Source organism: Podarcis liolepis, assembly GCF_965112155.1.
Source record: "Podarcis liolepis genome assembly, chromosome: 2".
Classification (NCBI taxonomy): Eukaryota; Metazoa; Chordata; class Lepidosauria; order Squamata; family Lacertidae; genus Podarcis; species Podarcis liolepis.
The window spans coordinates 63,580,387-63,594,127 of record NC_139555.1 but is presented as its reverse complement, the minus strand read 5'-3'; the positions used below and the strand labels follow the sequence as shown (position 1 = coordinate 63,594,127).

The 13,741-nt window shown below is 44.8% G+C and overlaps 1 protein-coding gene across 2 annotated transcripts in view; it reads left to right on the top strand.

Moving 5' to 3' along the window:
• FAT2 (FAT atypical cadherin 2) overlaps positions 1 to 13,741 on the top strand; it is a 103,380-nt gene that overhangs the window by 83,771 nt on the left and 5,868 nt on the right. For both annotated transcript variants that reach the window (XM_083488283.1, XM_083488282.1), the window contains exons 20-22: positions 467 to 612; positions 6,756 to 7,197; positions 11,421 to 11,577. In XM_083488283.1, coding sequence (XP_083344409.1) covers positions 467 to 612; positions 6,756 to 7,197; positions 11,421 to 11,577 — 745 coding nt within the window. The remainder of the gene's footprint in view (positions 1 to 466; positions 613 to 6,755; positions 7,198 to 11,420; positions 11,578 to 13,741) is intronic.

The window sequence follows — 13,741 nt, the reverse complement described above, 5'->3', positions numbered from 1 at the left end:
TTTTTGAGACTGTCATCCAGTAGGAAATGCAAATTTTGACGACTTCACTCCCTGTCTGATGCACTTTTGTGATGTGGATTGCAAGGGGTGTTCATTAAAACCTGTGTGATGCTGATGCTTAGGGAAGCAGAGCTGGTGTAGCCTTGCAGGTAAAGAAGCTGAGCTCTGAATCAGGGGGTCCCTAGTTCAAATCTCACCTCTGCCATGACTTGCTAGGTAGACTTAGGCAAGCTACACTTTCTCAGTCCTCCCACCTGCAATACTGGGGGTAGCAATACTGGCTTCCTTTATTGCATGGATCTGGTCATGCATGTCCAAATCGCACTCAAAAGTGTCATATAAATGTGAAGTATTATTATTAAGTATCACTATAGATCATGTTCAGGATAAAGAATGCATAGAACTGGAAGAGTACAGTATGATGTCCTATTTCTGAAAACAGCCTTTATTAAACTTTCGTTTCTAGGTACAGCTTTGAAGTTCAGTGGACACAGCTACATATGGTACCACCACCAAGGTAAAAGGGATTGGCAAATGCAGTTCCACTTGAAAACCCATCAGCTCCATGCCGTCCTGCTCACTACCAATGGAACCAATAGTGCCGTTCTGCAGGTAGGCATTGTGGATCCTTACAGCCTCCACTACCACTACCCTGCAACCCAAGGAAGCAGGCACAATGTCCTTCCCCATCTCAAATGTAGAGCACCTACATATATAGCTCAGTAGGTTAGAGTGTGGTGCTAATAACACCAAGTTTACAGCTTTGATCCTTGCAAGGGACACCTGCATATTCCTGCATTGCGGGGCATTGGACTGGATGATTCTCAGGGTCCCTTCCAACTCTTTGATTCTATATGTAGAAGTGCACTTTGCAACAACAACAAAAGGAGGGGGAGGCCAAAAACCAACCATTGTGGTTTCTTGAGAAGTCAGTAAGTTTCCATCTTTATTTAAAGAAGCGTATCTGAACTTATAAAAGTAATATCATTGTGGTGTACGATAAAATCATTAAAACATAATAGAATTATAAAATCATAATATACAGAACAAACGGTCAACACTGAACCAAATTAATTCTCCAATTACAACTGCCTGTTTTCAGCAGGCAATGAAATAACTGAAATTGTAGGTGCCCCTCTGGTTTCAGCAGGAACAGTGTACCAGAATCCTGGTGCCACTGTACTAAAGGCCTTAGTTCGTGTAGAAGCTAAACAAATATGTGATAACTTTGGGACATCAGGCTTTATACAGATTATACCAGTCTTAACTTGGTAATGAACTGGCAATCAATGCAGAGCTTTCAGTATCAGGGTAACCTGCCAATTCAATGAACTTATGAACTTGGGAAGCCTCAGGGCTTCCATTTCACCATGATTTGAGTTCATGGGTCAGTTCCTCTCATCCTGGCCACACAGGAAACAGCAGTCATCAATTCCAGTGGGCTGCCATAATTATCTCAATACATATCTGTGTCTTTCAAGTGGAGATGTGCTGAAATATAGTGTCATGGGCCATGTGGTTGATCTGGATGAATGAATAAGCTTCTCACATTTGGGGTCAAAACTGATATGGTGCAGGAGACTGTCATCTGCTCACCCTGTTAACATAGGAACATAGAAAGCTACCTTACGCTGAGTGAGATCATTGGTCCATCTACTTGAGTATTGTCTACACTGATTGGCCACAGATCTCCACATGGAGGAAACATGCTTCAGGCAGAAGATATTCCCAGCCCTACCTGGAGATGCTGAGGATTGAACTAGCATGCAAGAAGATGGCCTACCACTGAGCTATGGCCCTTTCCCCCCTTTAAAGCAGCCATGGGAGATTGTCTACATATTGGGCACCTAATTTAATCAACAGAGCAATGCTGAGGGAATGGGAACTTCACCCCTTCCCACCCCATGTGTTCCCGTTCAGCCTGAACTTACTGTTAACCCCACTGTGGGGGTGAAGGACAGGCATTATCCATGCAGTCTGGGGGGGCTTTTTACCTTCACCACCCACTTTCTTAAACAACACTCATAAAATTGCTTAAACTGAATTAGGTTGAGACTAGCTGCTAATCTTCAAGGCAAAATTTGCACATTCAGATCACACAACTATGGTGGATCTGCAGAGGTTGTACAACAAACCTATTCCCCAAAAAGATCAGACTTCTTGTGATAAGGAAAGTAAGGAAAAAGACACTGGGAGGTGTGAGGAATGCTTGCCTTGATGCAACATCAGCAAACAGATTGCAGTGAATGCTTGTTAAATAGCCAGCATTGACTAATCTTCATGCAGGAAAAAAAAAAAGAATGACTGCTCAACAAAATGGCTGCCTGGTCTCCTACGCAGCACTCAATGCAAAAGAAAATGCTTAACGGGCATGTGGTTAGAAATATTGAATATCCTTTGATGATTCATAAGGGGAGAAGGCAGTCACAGAATTGCCTCCTACATTTCTAACACTCAAGAGCCATTGGATAAAGATGAATAGGCAAAGCACTCAGCTAATTATAGCTATTCAGGTAGTCTGATGACAGTTTATAATAATTACTACACATAATTCATTAGCTTTTAATGATCTAGCCTGTTTACACAATGAGTCTGAGATAAAAACACCTCGTGCGTCTTCTTGCTGTTTTTCTCGCACATCTCCTAATAGTTTTATCTTTTTGGCTGAAACACTTTGCTGGAAGACAGTGTCACTTATTGTCAGACAGAATCCCCCCAATTTCTCGATCCTGATCTAGCTCTGGCTTTTCATACTGAAATCGGTGGAATTAGAGAGATGCGTAGCACTTTTGGAAATCCAGTTCCACAGGTTTTCCTAACACTGGCTATCACAGGCACAGCCTCCAAGCTGAGGTCTCCGTTTAGTTGTTTCACCACAATTTTAATTAACTTCTTATCTTTGTTTTTATGTAATCCATAGCTTGTGTTTTTATTAGTAATGGTTCAGATTTGACAGATAACATTTATTTTATGTATTTTAGTGGTTTTGGTGTATCTTGGTGGTTTTAGGAGGATCCCAGGATTGTTTACAGTAGAAAAACACAAAAATACACAATATAACAACAAACAAAACAATACCCTTCCTCAGTTTAAAAGGCTGTGTAGATTGTTTAATTAGCCAAAGGCCTGGGAGAAGAAAAATGTTTCCACCTGGTGCCTAAAGATAAGTACGAAGGCACCAGGCGAGCCTCCCTGGGGAGGGAATTCTACAAATGGGGAGCCACTGCAGAAAAGGCCTGTTCTCATGTTGCCACCCTCTGAACCTATCATGGAGAAGGCACATGAAGAAGGGCCTCAGATTATGATGACAGAATCCAGGTCAGTTCATACGAGGAGAGGCGATCCTTGAGGTATTGAGGTCCTGAGCTGTTTAAGGCTTTATAGGACAAAACCAGCCCTTTGAATTAGGCCCAGAAACTAATTTGCAGCCAGTGCAGTTGGGCCAGGATTGGCATTATATGCTCAAACCATCTTGCCCGGATGAGCAACCTGGCTGCTGAATTCTGCACCAGCTGAAGTTTCTAGACTGTCTTCAGAGGCAGCCCGCATGTATAACTCATTGCAGTAATCTAACCTAGAGGTGATGACCCAAGTCTTCATTGACCTAAGATTTAATTCAGGGGTCAGCAAGGTTTACTGGCCATGGGCCTGATCACTCCCACGGAGATTGTCCGTGGGCCAGACTGGCGCAGCATGACACCATAAATTGCCTCTGCACATGTCTGTGGCACCGGAAATCACTTCTACACATGGCCAGACACTGAAAATCACACCTGCGCAGAAGCGGTTTTTGGTGTCTGGACATGCGCAGGCGCGATTTCTGGTATCCGCATGTGCGCAGACGCGATTTCTAGCATTGCTCAGCAAGTCCCCACACCGCACTGCGCCAGTTTAGCGCAGTGTGCGAGGGACTCACCAAGTGGGTGGCTCGGTTCGGGGGCAGCTCGGGGGCCAGTAAAACGGTCTTTGTGGGCTGCATCCAGCCCATGGGCTGCACGTTGCCAACCCCTGCTTTAATTGATGGCAGGCATTTTTTCAGGGTCATCCTACATGACTTACTCCTTGATGAACAGCCCATGTGAAAGAAGAAGAGAGTTAGTCAAGCACCAACATGCGCTCTTGATGAGTTTCATCACTCAAGACATCTAGCCAGAAGCAGGAACATTTTAATCTGATATCATTCCCTTTTCTTTCTTTTTTGGCTGTACTTTTAGAATCTTTATGGAATTCAAAGGTGTGCTCACTGCTTCTCCCTTGGCAGCAGAGGAAGAACTTCACCCTCCAGATACAGTTTTCTTTTTATTTGATGGTCCTTGGTTGAGTTTAATGCACCTTGATGCAGAAAGAGGAGCTTGTAACTTACTGATTCCAAAATTTGAATATATCTTTCGCCATTGCTACAGCACAGCACTTAGCAGAGAAAACAAATTACTTTAAAATTACCTTTGAATCCCTTGCCCCATTTGTTTAGCTTAAAAAAACCACACAGCTATTTTACTCATTTTGATACTTCAGTGCACAATCTGTCCTAAGCACATTTAAATCCTAATGATTTCAACGGGAGAATGAAGCAGTCTGCTTGGCTGACATCAGCAGCATCTTAAAGTGATTAACTTTGGTCAAATTGTATCTTTACGGTTGTTCTATCTTTCATTCCTTGAAATAGATTTTTCCCCCCCTTCCTTTCACCCTCCCAACATCTTGCAAACCAACAGCTTTCCTCCACAGCTATTTACATCACATTCTGTGAGCAAAGCTGTTCAGCGTGGCTCATAAATGGTATAAAACATATGAAATTAAAATAATGTTATAAAGGTCTGTTAAATAGCACAAAGGCACAGCCAACAATCAAACAGGTATGAATCCCCTCCCTAACAAGGAAACAAAAAAGACAGTAAAATGTAACTTGCAGAAATTGCAACAGATTTTTCACTTGCGAAACATAGGCTGGGCTTAGACAGGCCTTTTCGGAGAATAAATTCCATAGGGAAGGGCATTCTGGCAAGCACTCTTCTGCAGCCCTCCATAAACACAAGTGACAGGATGGGCTTAATAAGAGGGTAGGAACCATAACTCAATGCCCAAACACATGCCTTGTGTGCAGAAGGTCCCTGCTTTGATTCCTAGCTGGACTAGATGGGTCATTGCATTGATTCAGCAGGCTCATCTTGTGTTCTGTGAGCTATAGGTTTGGTGTGGGTATATGTATATCTTACTATTCACTATGATTTATTTGTTACTGAGAATATTGATGATAGTAATAGCATGTTTCAGAAGAATAAAATAAATATAATGTCCAGGGTGGAATTCAACATAGCACTGGGGGGGTGCAGGACACCCCCACCACCCAAAAACCCTGTACGTTTCCGAGCACAATTCAAAGTGCTGGTGTTGACCTTTAAAGCCCTAAACGGCCTCGGCCCAGGATACCTGAAGGAGCGTCTCCACCCCCATCGTTCTGCCCGGACGCTGAGGTCCAGCGCCGAGGGCCTTCTGGCGGTTTCTCATTGCGAGAAGCAAAGCTACAGGGAACCAGGCAGAGGGCCTTCTCGGTAGTGGCACGCGCCCTGTGGAACGCCCTCCCATCAGATGTCAAAGTGATAAATAACTACCTGACATTCAGAAGACATCTTAAGGCAGCCCTGTTCAGGGAAGTTTTTAATGTGTGATATTTTAGTGTATTTTTGGTTTCTATGGAAGCCGCCCAGAGTGGCGGGAGAAACCCAGCCAGATGGGCGGGGTACAAATAATAAATTATTATTATTATTATTATTATTATTATTATTATTATTATTATTCACCAATATTCCAGAGCAGATTTAGGAGGCATGGAGGGGGAGACCTTGTTCTGTGCACACAACAACTTAGCTGAATAGATAGGTCTTCTGGAGCAGCTGGTCTCTGCTTCCATCTTGCTGAGAAGCTGCTGACTATTACAATCGGTCTTTTTCTCTGCCTCTCTGTTTTCTCTGCTGACTCTCCCCGGTGCAAAACTGTCAGCTGCCTTCCACTGTTTGGATTCTGCCAACACTCCTCTACTGGCGCCAGCAAAAGAGCAGCTCCAGCTTAGGCAGCAACTTCTATAGCATTAACAAGAGGGCGAGAACAGAGTTGTTGCACAGCCATTTGGTAGGCAAGTCGTCAGTCAAGTCTTCCCGAGTGCCAGTGTTCTTTCTTTACTTCTGAATTATCTTAAGGCCCAAATGGCAGGCATGATTCCTATGAATGTTGAATGGCTGTAAATTCTAGGAAGAATCAGTCTTAATTAATGACAATGCAAGTTTGGGTTATAATGTATGTACTGTATTTTCTTAGCTTCTTTGGATTCACGTTTCCATTTTGTTTGGTTTATCTATACCGTTTTGGTGCAGGAACCCACAATAAAATACCACTGTAAAATTGTGTTTGATGCTTAGGCTGTGAACACACTGTACCTTTAAACCACATTTGAAGCACATCCCTACCCCCAGTCAAAGAATTCTGGGCACTATACTTAACCCTTCACAGAGTTACAATTCCCAACATCCTTAGCAAACTGCCATGCCCTGAATTCATTGAGGAGGGAAATGTGCTTAGATTAGAATGTGCTTAAAGGTATAGTGTGAATGCAGCCCCAGAGTCTAAAAACAGAACAAGAAAGCAAAATGGACACATCTATCTATCTATCTATCTATCTATCTATCTATCTATCTATCTATCATCTATCTATCTATTTAAAAAGCAAACACCTCTGCCTGTTTTGGTATGTTTTGCAGCTTGCGAATGGAGTGCCTCGCCTTGGGTACAGATGTCGGAGTGGTTTCAGCGGTAACCTTTCGTCCAGCCAATTTGTGGGTGACGGAAAGTGGCACTCTGTCTTCCTGGAAGTGAAAGGCAATTCCATCCGTTTGCTTGTTGACAGCTTGGGAAATGCCTCTCTGCAGCTCCCCGAGGCCTGCAACCCTTCCCATTCCAGAAGAGATCTGCTCATTGGAGGGTTTGTGCAGCACCATCAGGCTCAGAGGGTCACTGATGGGTTCAGAGGGTGCCTGGATGCCATGACGCTCGATGGAAGAGACCTGGTGGCCATACCAAAGGAAAAGAGATCCAGGGGTGTTGTTGAAGAGGCAGGCGTTCGGCAATGCTGCCCACACACCGGTGCCTGTAGGAGCAACCCGTGCCTCAATGACGGACTCTGCATTGAGATACAAGGTGGAGGTAAGAGCTGTGTTAATAACAGTAATGGGCAATGTACAAGGTTTTTTTGGGGGGGTAGAGCAGCGTCCCCAACTTGACAGCCTCCAGATGTTTTGGTCTTCAGCTCCCAACATCCCTGACCATTGACCATGCTGGCTGAGGCTGATAGGAGTTGTACTCTGAAACATCCATAGGGCACAAAGCTAGGGAAGGCTGGCCTAGAGAAATAACAGCAGGGATTAGTCACATTTAAGGAAAATGGCTTCTGTGCAAATATGAACAATACTGGAGACATTGGTCTGTTTAGGATGTCATGTTGCCTCTTCATAAAGCATGGCTTAAGAAGCCAGAAATAATAATAATAATAATAATAATAATAATAATAATAATAATAATAATAATTTATTTATTTATTTATTTATTTATTTATTTATACCCCGCCCATCTGGCTGAGTTTCCCCAGCCACTCTGGGCGTCTCCCAATCAGTGTTAAAAACAGTACAGCGTTACATATTAAAAACTTCCCTGAACAGGGCTGCCTTAAGATGTCTTCTGAATGTCAGGTAATTATTTATCTCTTTGACATCTGATGGGAGGGCGTTCCACAGGGCGGGCGCCACTACCGAGAAGGCCCTCTGTCTGGTTCCCTGTAGCCTCACTTCTCGCAATGAGGGAACTGCCAGAAATGAGCCTAAAACCTGGTCACAGGGCTTTTTTTCAGGAGAAACTCACAGAAACTCAGGCCCGGCACCTCTCAGGTGGGTTCCAGTACCTCTCAGGTGGGCACCATTGCCATTCTAAGAGAATGAGGGAGGTGTTCGTGGTGAATTCTAGCACCTCTTTTTTTAGAAAAATAACACTGCCTGCCCACACTTCCTTTACATCTGCTTAATATCCTGATTGGTTAACCAACATTAAAGCAGACTTCTCTGTTTGGGATGTACCAAGGAACTCTGGTTTAAACAAGCCAGGATCTTCATGTCAAAACCAGCACACAAGGGGAGGAGGAAGGCAGAGGCAAGAGACTTGACCCAGGCTTCCTAAGCCATGGTTTATGGAACTGGCAGTGTAACAGGTGAACTGGGCTTGTGTGTGACTCTGGCCGCTGTTGCCAGGTATTCCCACTAGCTGGAACTTCTTGAGTTGATAAGGTCAACTGGGAAATTCCAAATGATTTGATCATTGAAAGACCAAACTGCTTCATTGCCTGCATTCAAATATGCCTGGGGGTAAAGGCAGCAGAAATAAAGTTCTTCCTCCAATTTTCTGTTCCTGTCCCTTCTTTCAATATCTTAAGCACTTGGGAGTCTGGTCTTTAGATCCATTTGTACTGTCAGACAGGAGTAGAGGTTTACTTGGTTTCTCTGTACCTTCCTACCCAATATTTGTATCCTGCCCTTCCTCCAAGGAGCTCAAGGCATTTTCTCCACATAGCAACCCTAAGCTGAGGTTGGGTGGACTAGCCTCAAGTCACCCAATGAGCTTATTGCGGGGCTGCCAGACAAATGGCAGCTGCTGAATTCCTACACATCCGCCTCTCCCCCTTTACATTTAAATCAACAGTGCAAGGGACAAGAATGTGAAAAGTGTGGGATTTTCTCTTTGCCAGCATTTGCTGCAAAGGGGGAAGGGTGTGGAATGGATGAAGGTTTTAGCCCGTGGCCAGCGAAGAAGATTTGGATAACAAGAATGTTTAGGCTGGCAGGATGGGAGGAGCAGGGGAACCTGTTTTGGCCTGTGAGTATTTTGGAAGGCAAGCGAGTGGCACTGGGAAAGGGGCTTAAATAATTGGGTTGGGAACTCCAAAGAGAGGCATATTCATTACAAAGGCATGCATGTACTCAGGCCCAAAGTCAGTGAGTAATAATTTCCAATTAGAATGGAGGTGTATTGGGAAGCTAGACGTGGAAAGATAGCACATTAGAAGAGGAAAAGATGAGGGCTTTTTAGGGGTTTGGCACCATACTTAAAGCAGCCCTTCTCCCCCAGCAAAATCACATATAGCAAAATGTGTGTTGTTCTGGTGCCTACTGAGCAGGGGGGCTTAGGCCTTCAGCTGTCTCTAGTCTGGTGGCCACATGAGAACACTGATCCTTGAACAAATGGCTTTAATGGTGACCCCAGAAGTTATCCGTACTATACATTTCAAGCAGCCTCATACCACTTTAAGCAGTCATGGCTTCCACCAAAGAATACCAGGAACTGAGGTTTCTTAAGGGTGCTGAGAGTTGTTAGGAAACCACTATTCCCCTCACAGAGCTCAGAGCAGTTTACCATTCAGCCTCTCTTCCCAGGGAACTCTAGGAATTGTAACCGTGGGGGAAATAGGGGTCTCCTAACAACTCGGGTGGCACTGTGGGTTAAGCCACAGAGCTTAGGACTTGCCAATCAGAAGGTTGGCGGTTCGAATCCCCGCGATGGGGCGAGCTCCCGTTGCTCAGTCCCTGCTCCTGCCAACCTAGCAGTTTGAAAGCACGTCAAAGTGCAAGTAGATAAATAGGTACCGCTCCGGCAGAAAGGTAAATGGTGTTTCCGTACACTGCTCTGGTTCGCCAGAAGCGGCTTAGTCATGCTGGCCACATGACCCAGAAGCTGTACACCGGCTCCCTCAGCCAGTAAAGCGAGATGAGCGCCGCAACCCCAGAGTCGGTCATGACTGAACCTAATGGTCAGGGGTCCCTTTACCTTTAACAACTCTCAGCACCCTTATCAACCATACTTCCCAGGGTTCTTTGGGGAAAGCTATGACTCTTTAAAGCAGTATAAACGTACACTCTAAGTGGGGCTTTACATTCATACACTTGATTGACTGGTTTTATTTCCATTCGGTAACGCATGAGCTTCACTTGGGGGGGAAAGACAAATCATAAACTCCAACTCTAGTGCACAAGCATGATGTGCAATGAGCTTTAAGCAGAATCCTTTTTACACTCTCTGTCACTAGTGTCCACATCTGTGGAAAGCATTCCGTCCTGATACTCATGGGACGAAGCCACACATTTTATAAGCAAAGAGGGCAGCCAGCAAAGGTGCTCCTTGGCTTGTAGAGATTTTTCCTTTCCCTATCCTGGGGTGGTGGTGGGACTGATGGGTGCTTGGAGGTGACTTGGATAGCAGTGTGTGGTAATGGGAGACACACACTGAGAAACACTTTGAATCACCTTCTGTAGGCATGTGCACCTTTTGTTATTTCTGCCTGAAGCCTGCTGTCGAGTTGCATGCCCTGACAGGTGAGCAGTTAGCAAAAGGTGGAGAGCACACGTCCTCCTTTCCTTCAGCTCAGAGCAAAAAGCTTACAATTCTTGTCTTGTCAGATCAGCAGCTCAGGCGCACTTGTCAGACAACAATTTTCAGAGAGACAAGGGCGTATAAGTTCATGTCCTCACAGATTTACATGTGCTTCTGCAGCACGCGGTGACAGCATGCTTGGGGACATGCATGACGGTCTCCGTGTGATGGTGGGAAGATGCCCGTACGAAGTGTGTGCCTGCATAAATGCAGTAGCCATGGTTGGGGTGTTCTGGAATGCCAACAATAAGCTAGAACAGCCCCGGAATTGGTATCTGAGCATCGTCTGATCATTTTGTAAGTGCATTTCCCTTGGGAACCTGTGCTGGGAGAAAACAGGAAGGTGCAAAATATAGTAAGCGAAATGGCAATGGAGAGTAATGTCTTTTGTGGCCGTGATTCCACATATGCTGTCCAATAGGTGCCCATGACGCCGGCGCAGTTGAGGTAGTGCAGCTGCAGTGCTAATTACTGTAGTTGTTTGAGCAGTGAACGGTTCCGATTTTCCCAGCAACTCAACATTTGTTTCGGTGCACTGTAAATGTTATTTCCCAGGAATGGATGGCTGTAACAACGGTGCATTCCACACAGGGCTGGTCGTACCATAAGGCAGAGTGAGGCAATTGCCTCAGGCAGTAGATTGGAGGGCAAGAGCCCTAATATTCCTCCTGAGCCCCTGGCCATTCTCCCCTTTTGCAGATCTGAGCAATACGTGCCACAGAGCTGTCCTTCTCCCTCATAGCTACTCTACCACCCTCAAGTGCACTATCATCAAATTTCTGGGCAGCAGGGCATAGGATTCCACTGTCATCCAGCTTCTTTATATTGAATTGGGTGGGAGGCCCTATCTTGTCCTTTGCCTCCGGGCTGGTTCCCTGATTCCACACATGAAAAAATGTCATTCTGGTTTCACTTGTTTTTCAAACCTTTTCCATTTTCCCCCCTCCTGTCACTAGGTTATTCTTGCATCTGCCCCATCCAGTTTTCTGGAGACCACTGCGAAGTTGCTGATAACCTTTGTGAAGGCAAGCCCTGTTTGCATGGGGGGACTTGTGCCCTCTCCGAGAAAGGCGGCTATACCTGCCATTGCCCAGAGTGGTACTGGGGAGAAAGGTAGGTGTGGCCCTTAAGCATTACCCCCTCCATGCTTGAATGACACAAGAAACAGAGAATCATAGCACTACCAATAGTTTTCATGCCACGTCTGAAATGCAACATCTGTCAGAGGAGTCGGTTTACACGTTTCAGATGCTAGATGGGTTCACACATGCTCGTTCAGAATGGATGCCCTAATTCCATTTTTTTAAAAACACAGCAAAATGATAACTGCCTGTAGAGTTTCACTATCAACCAGTGGCAGCCTCTTACTTAAATATGAAGTCAGGTGAGATCTCGTGGTTAGGTCCAGAACAAAAAGTTGTTGGCGGGTCTTTGAATTCACTCAGGTGATTAGAGGAAAAGGAAAGGCCAGTTAATATTTATAATAATCTTGGTTTGAGGACAACCATGAAAAAGGAGAATAACTCTCCTCATCTTGCCTATGTGAGGAAAATGCACAAATCGTCACTAGATGGTGCTGCTGTACAAGCACATCAGGTTATTCTGTAGGTCTTTGGCTACATAAGTGTTGAGTAATGTATTTTCATTATTATTACCTGCCACCAATGTCACTATTATTAATTAATTAAACGGGAAATTATTTACACACATAGCAAATACAGTTGTTTGGGCGAGGAGCAGGATGTTTGGGGTTATGGGAACCCAATTATGGATCTCCCTAGGCTATACACACCAGATCCTAGGGGCTGAGACATTTTTGCCTACCCCCCCTTTTTTGTGAGGCAGCTGGGGCCCCTCAATGTTCAAGGGGCATTCAACTCTGCCCCCTGGCTCCTCGTGACATCGCACGTGTGGCATCAGGATGTCGTGTCGAGCCCCCTCAATCATCTTGAGAAGTTGGTGCCTCTGCTCAAGGGACAGCACCAACAATTGCCCAAGTCAGGCTCTGGCTAAAGCCTCGGGGCTAGGAAGAGCATCTCACCAGCCTGACCAACGCTCACCACCAGGCCCAGATGGCATTGTGTAGGCATCACTTCACTTGGCAGTAAAGCTTGACTCCCATCCAGCTAGCTGCTCCCCTTCCTCCTCCATCCACCTGCTTTTTGGGAGCTCTGAGAAAGGTCCAAGGGTATCCTCAGAGCCAGGTGTTGTAGGTGAGGTGGCCAGAAAAATGCAGTCTTTCGCTACTGTGGCTTTTCGAAACTCAGTGGGTTTTTTAAGCTTTAAAAGTTGTAAAAGTACTTTCCAGCACAGCAATGCATATTAGCCCCAGAGGCCTTCTCAGTGACTTTACCTAAAATCTCTTTGTCTGAAGAAGGATGCCTTTGGCTCCATCTCAGAACCCAGATGGCAGAGAAGTGGTTGTAAACAAAAAAAAAGTAGGAGAGGGGGCTGTGGGGAGCAGGGGGAAGGGAATTGTGGTCAAATTGCTGCAGCAAAAAGGAGACTGGAGGCGGGGAGGTCAAGGGGGGGGAGACATTGGCTGGATTGTGCCAATGACCCGTCTGAAGTTTGGCACCAGCCCTGGGCCTCTCTGTCAAAAGGATACTTTTAGAGCTGTTGTTAGGATGACATAGGCCAACAAAAATCTGGCATTCATAAAGCTTATGGCCTCTCATCCTGTTCACCAGCATTCCCATGCCATTACCATGAGGCTGTCTGGCCTTCTATGAACATTTGTTCTATGTTTATCTTTGATACCATGTTATACGCAGGTTATACACCAAAGTGTTTTCAAAGTGTGGTCATCCTATAGAATGATTATCACTGAAGAGAAATGACTTCAAATTTTGAACTATTATGAACTTTTATAGTATTAAAATGGAAATGGTTTTGTTAGCACACCAGCAATATTTACAGGGGAAAAACAACAACATATAAAAAGGAATTAAATGAACATTCTGAACAGAACATTGTTTTTTTAACCCTGGGGGGGGTTTTTTTGTTTTTGTTTTTGGTGGGTTTTTTTGCATATTGACTATACACTTTGAATCAGTTCTTCTGAATTAGATCCCGATGGCTGGATTTAGCTACACTTAATTGTAATTCTTTCACTGAAGGCAATATGAGTTAAGATACCTAATTGTTTCTTCAATGGTACTATGGACACAACCATTTTTAGCTAGAGTGGAATGCAGTTTTTTGGTTCCTCTGGCACTGTAACTCCCCGATGATCTCACAGGTAGAGTCTCTGATACATGTGATGTCACATTGTCTA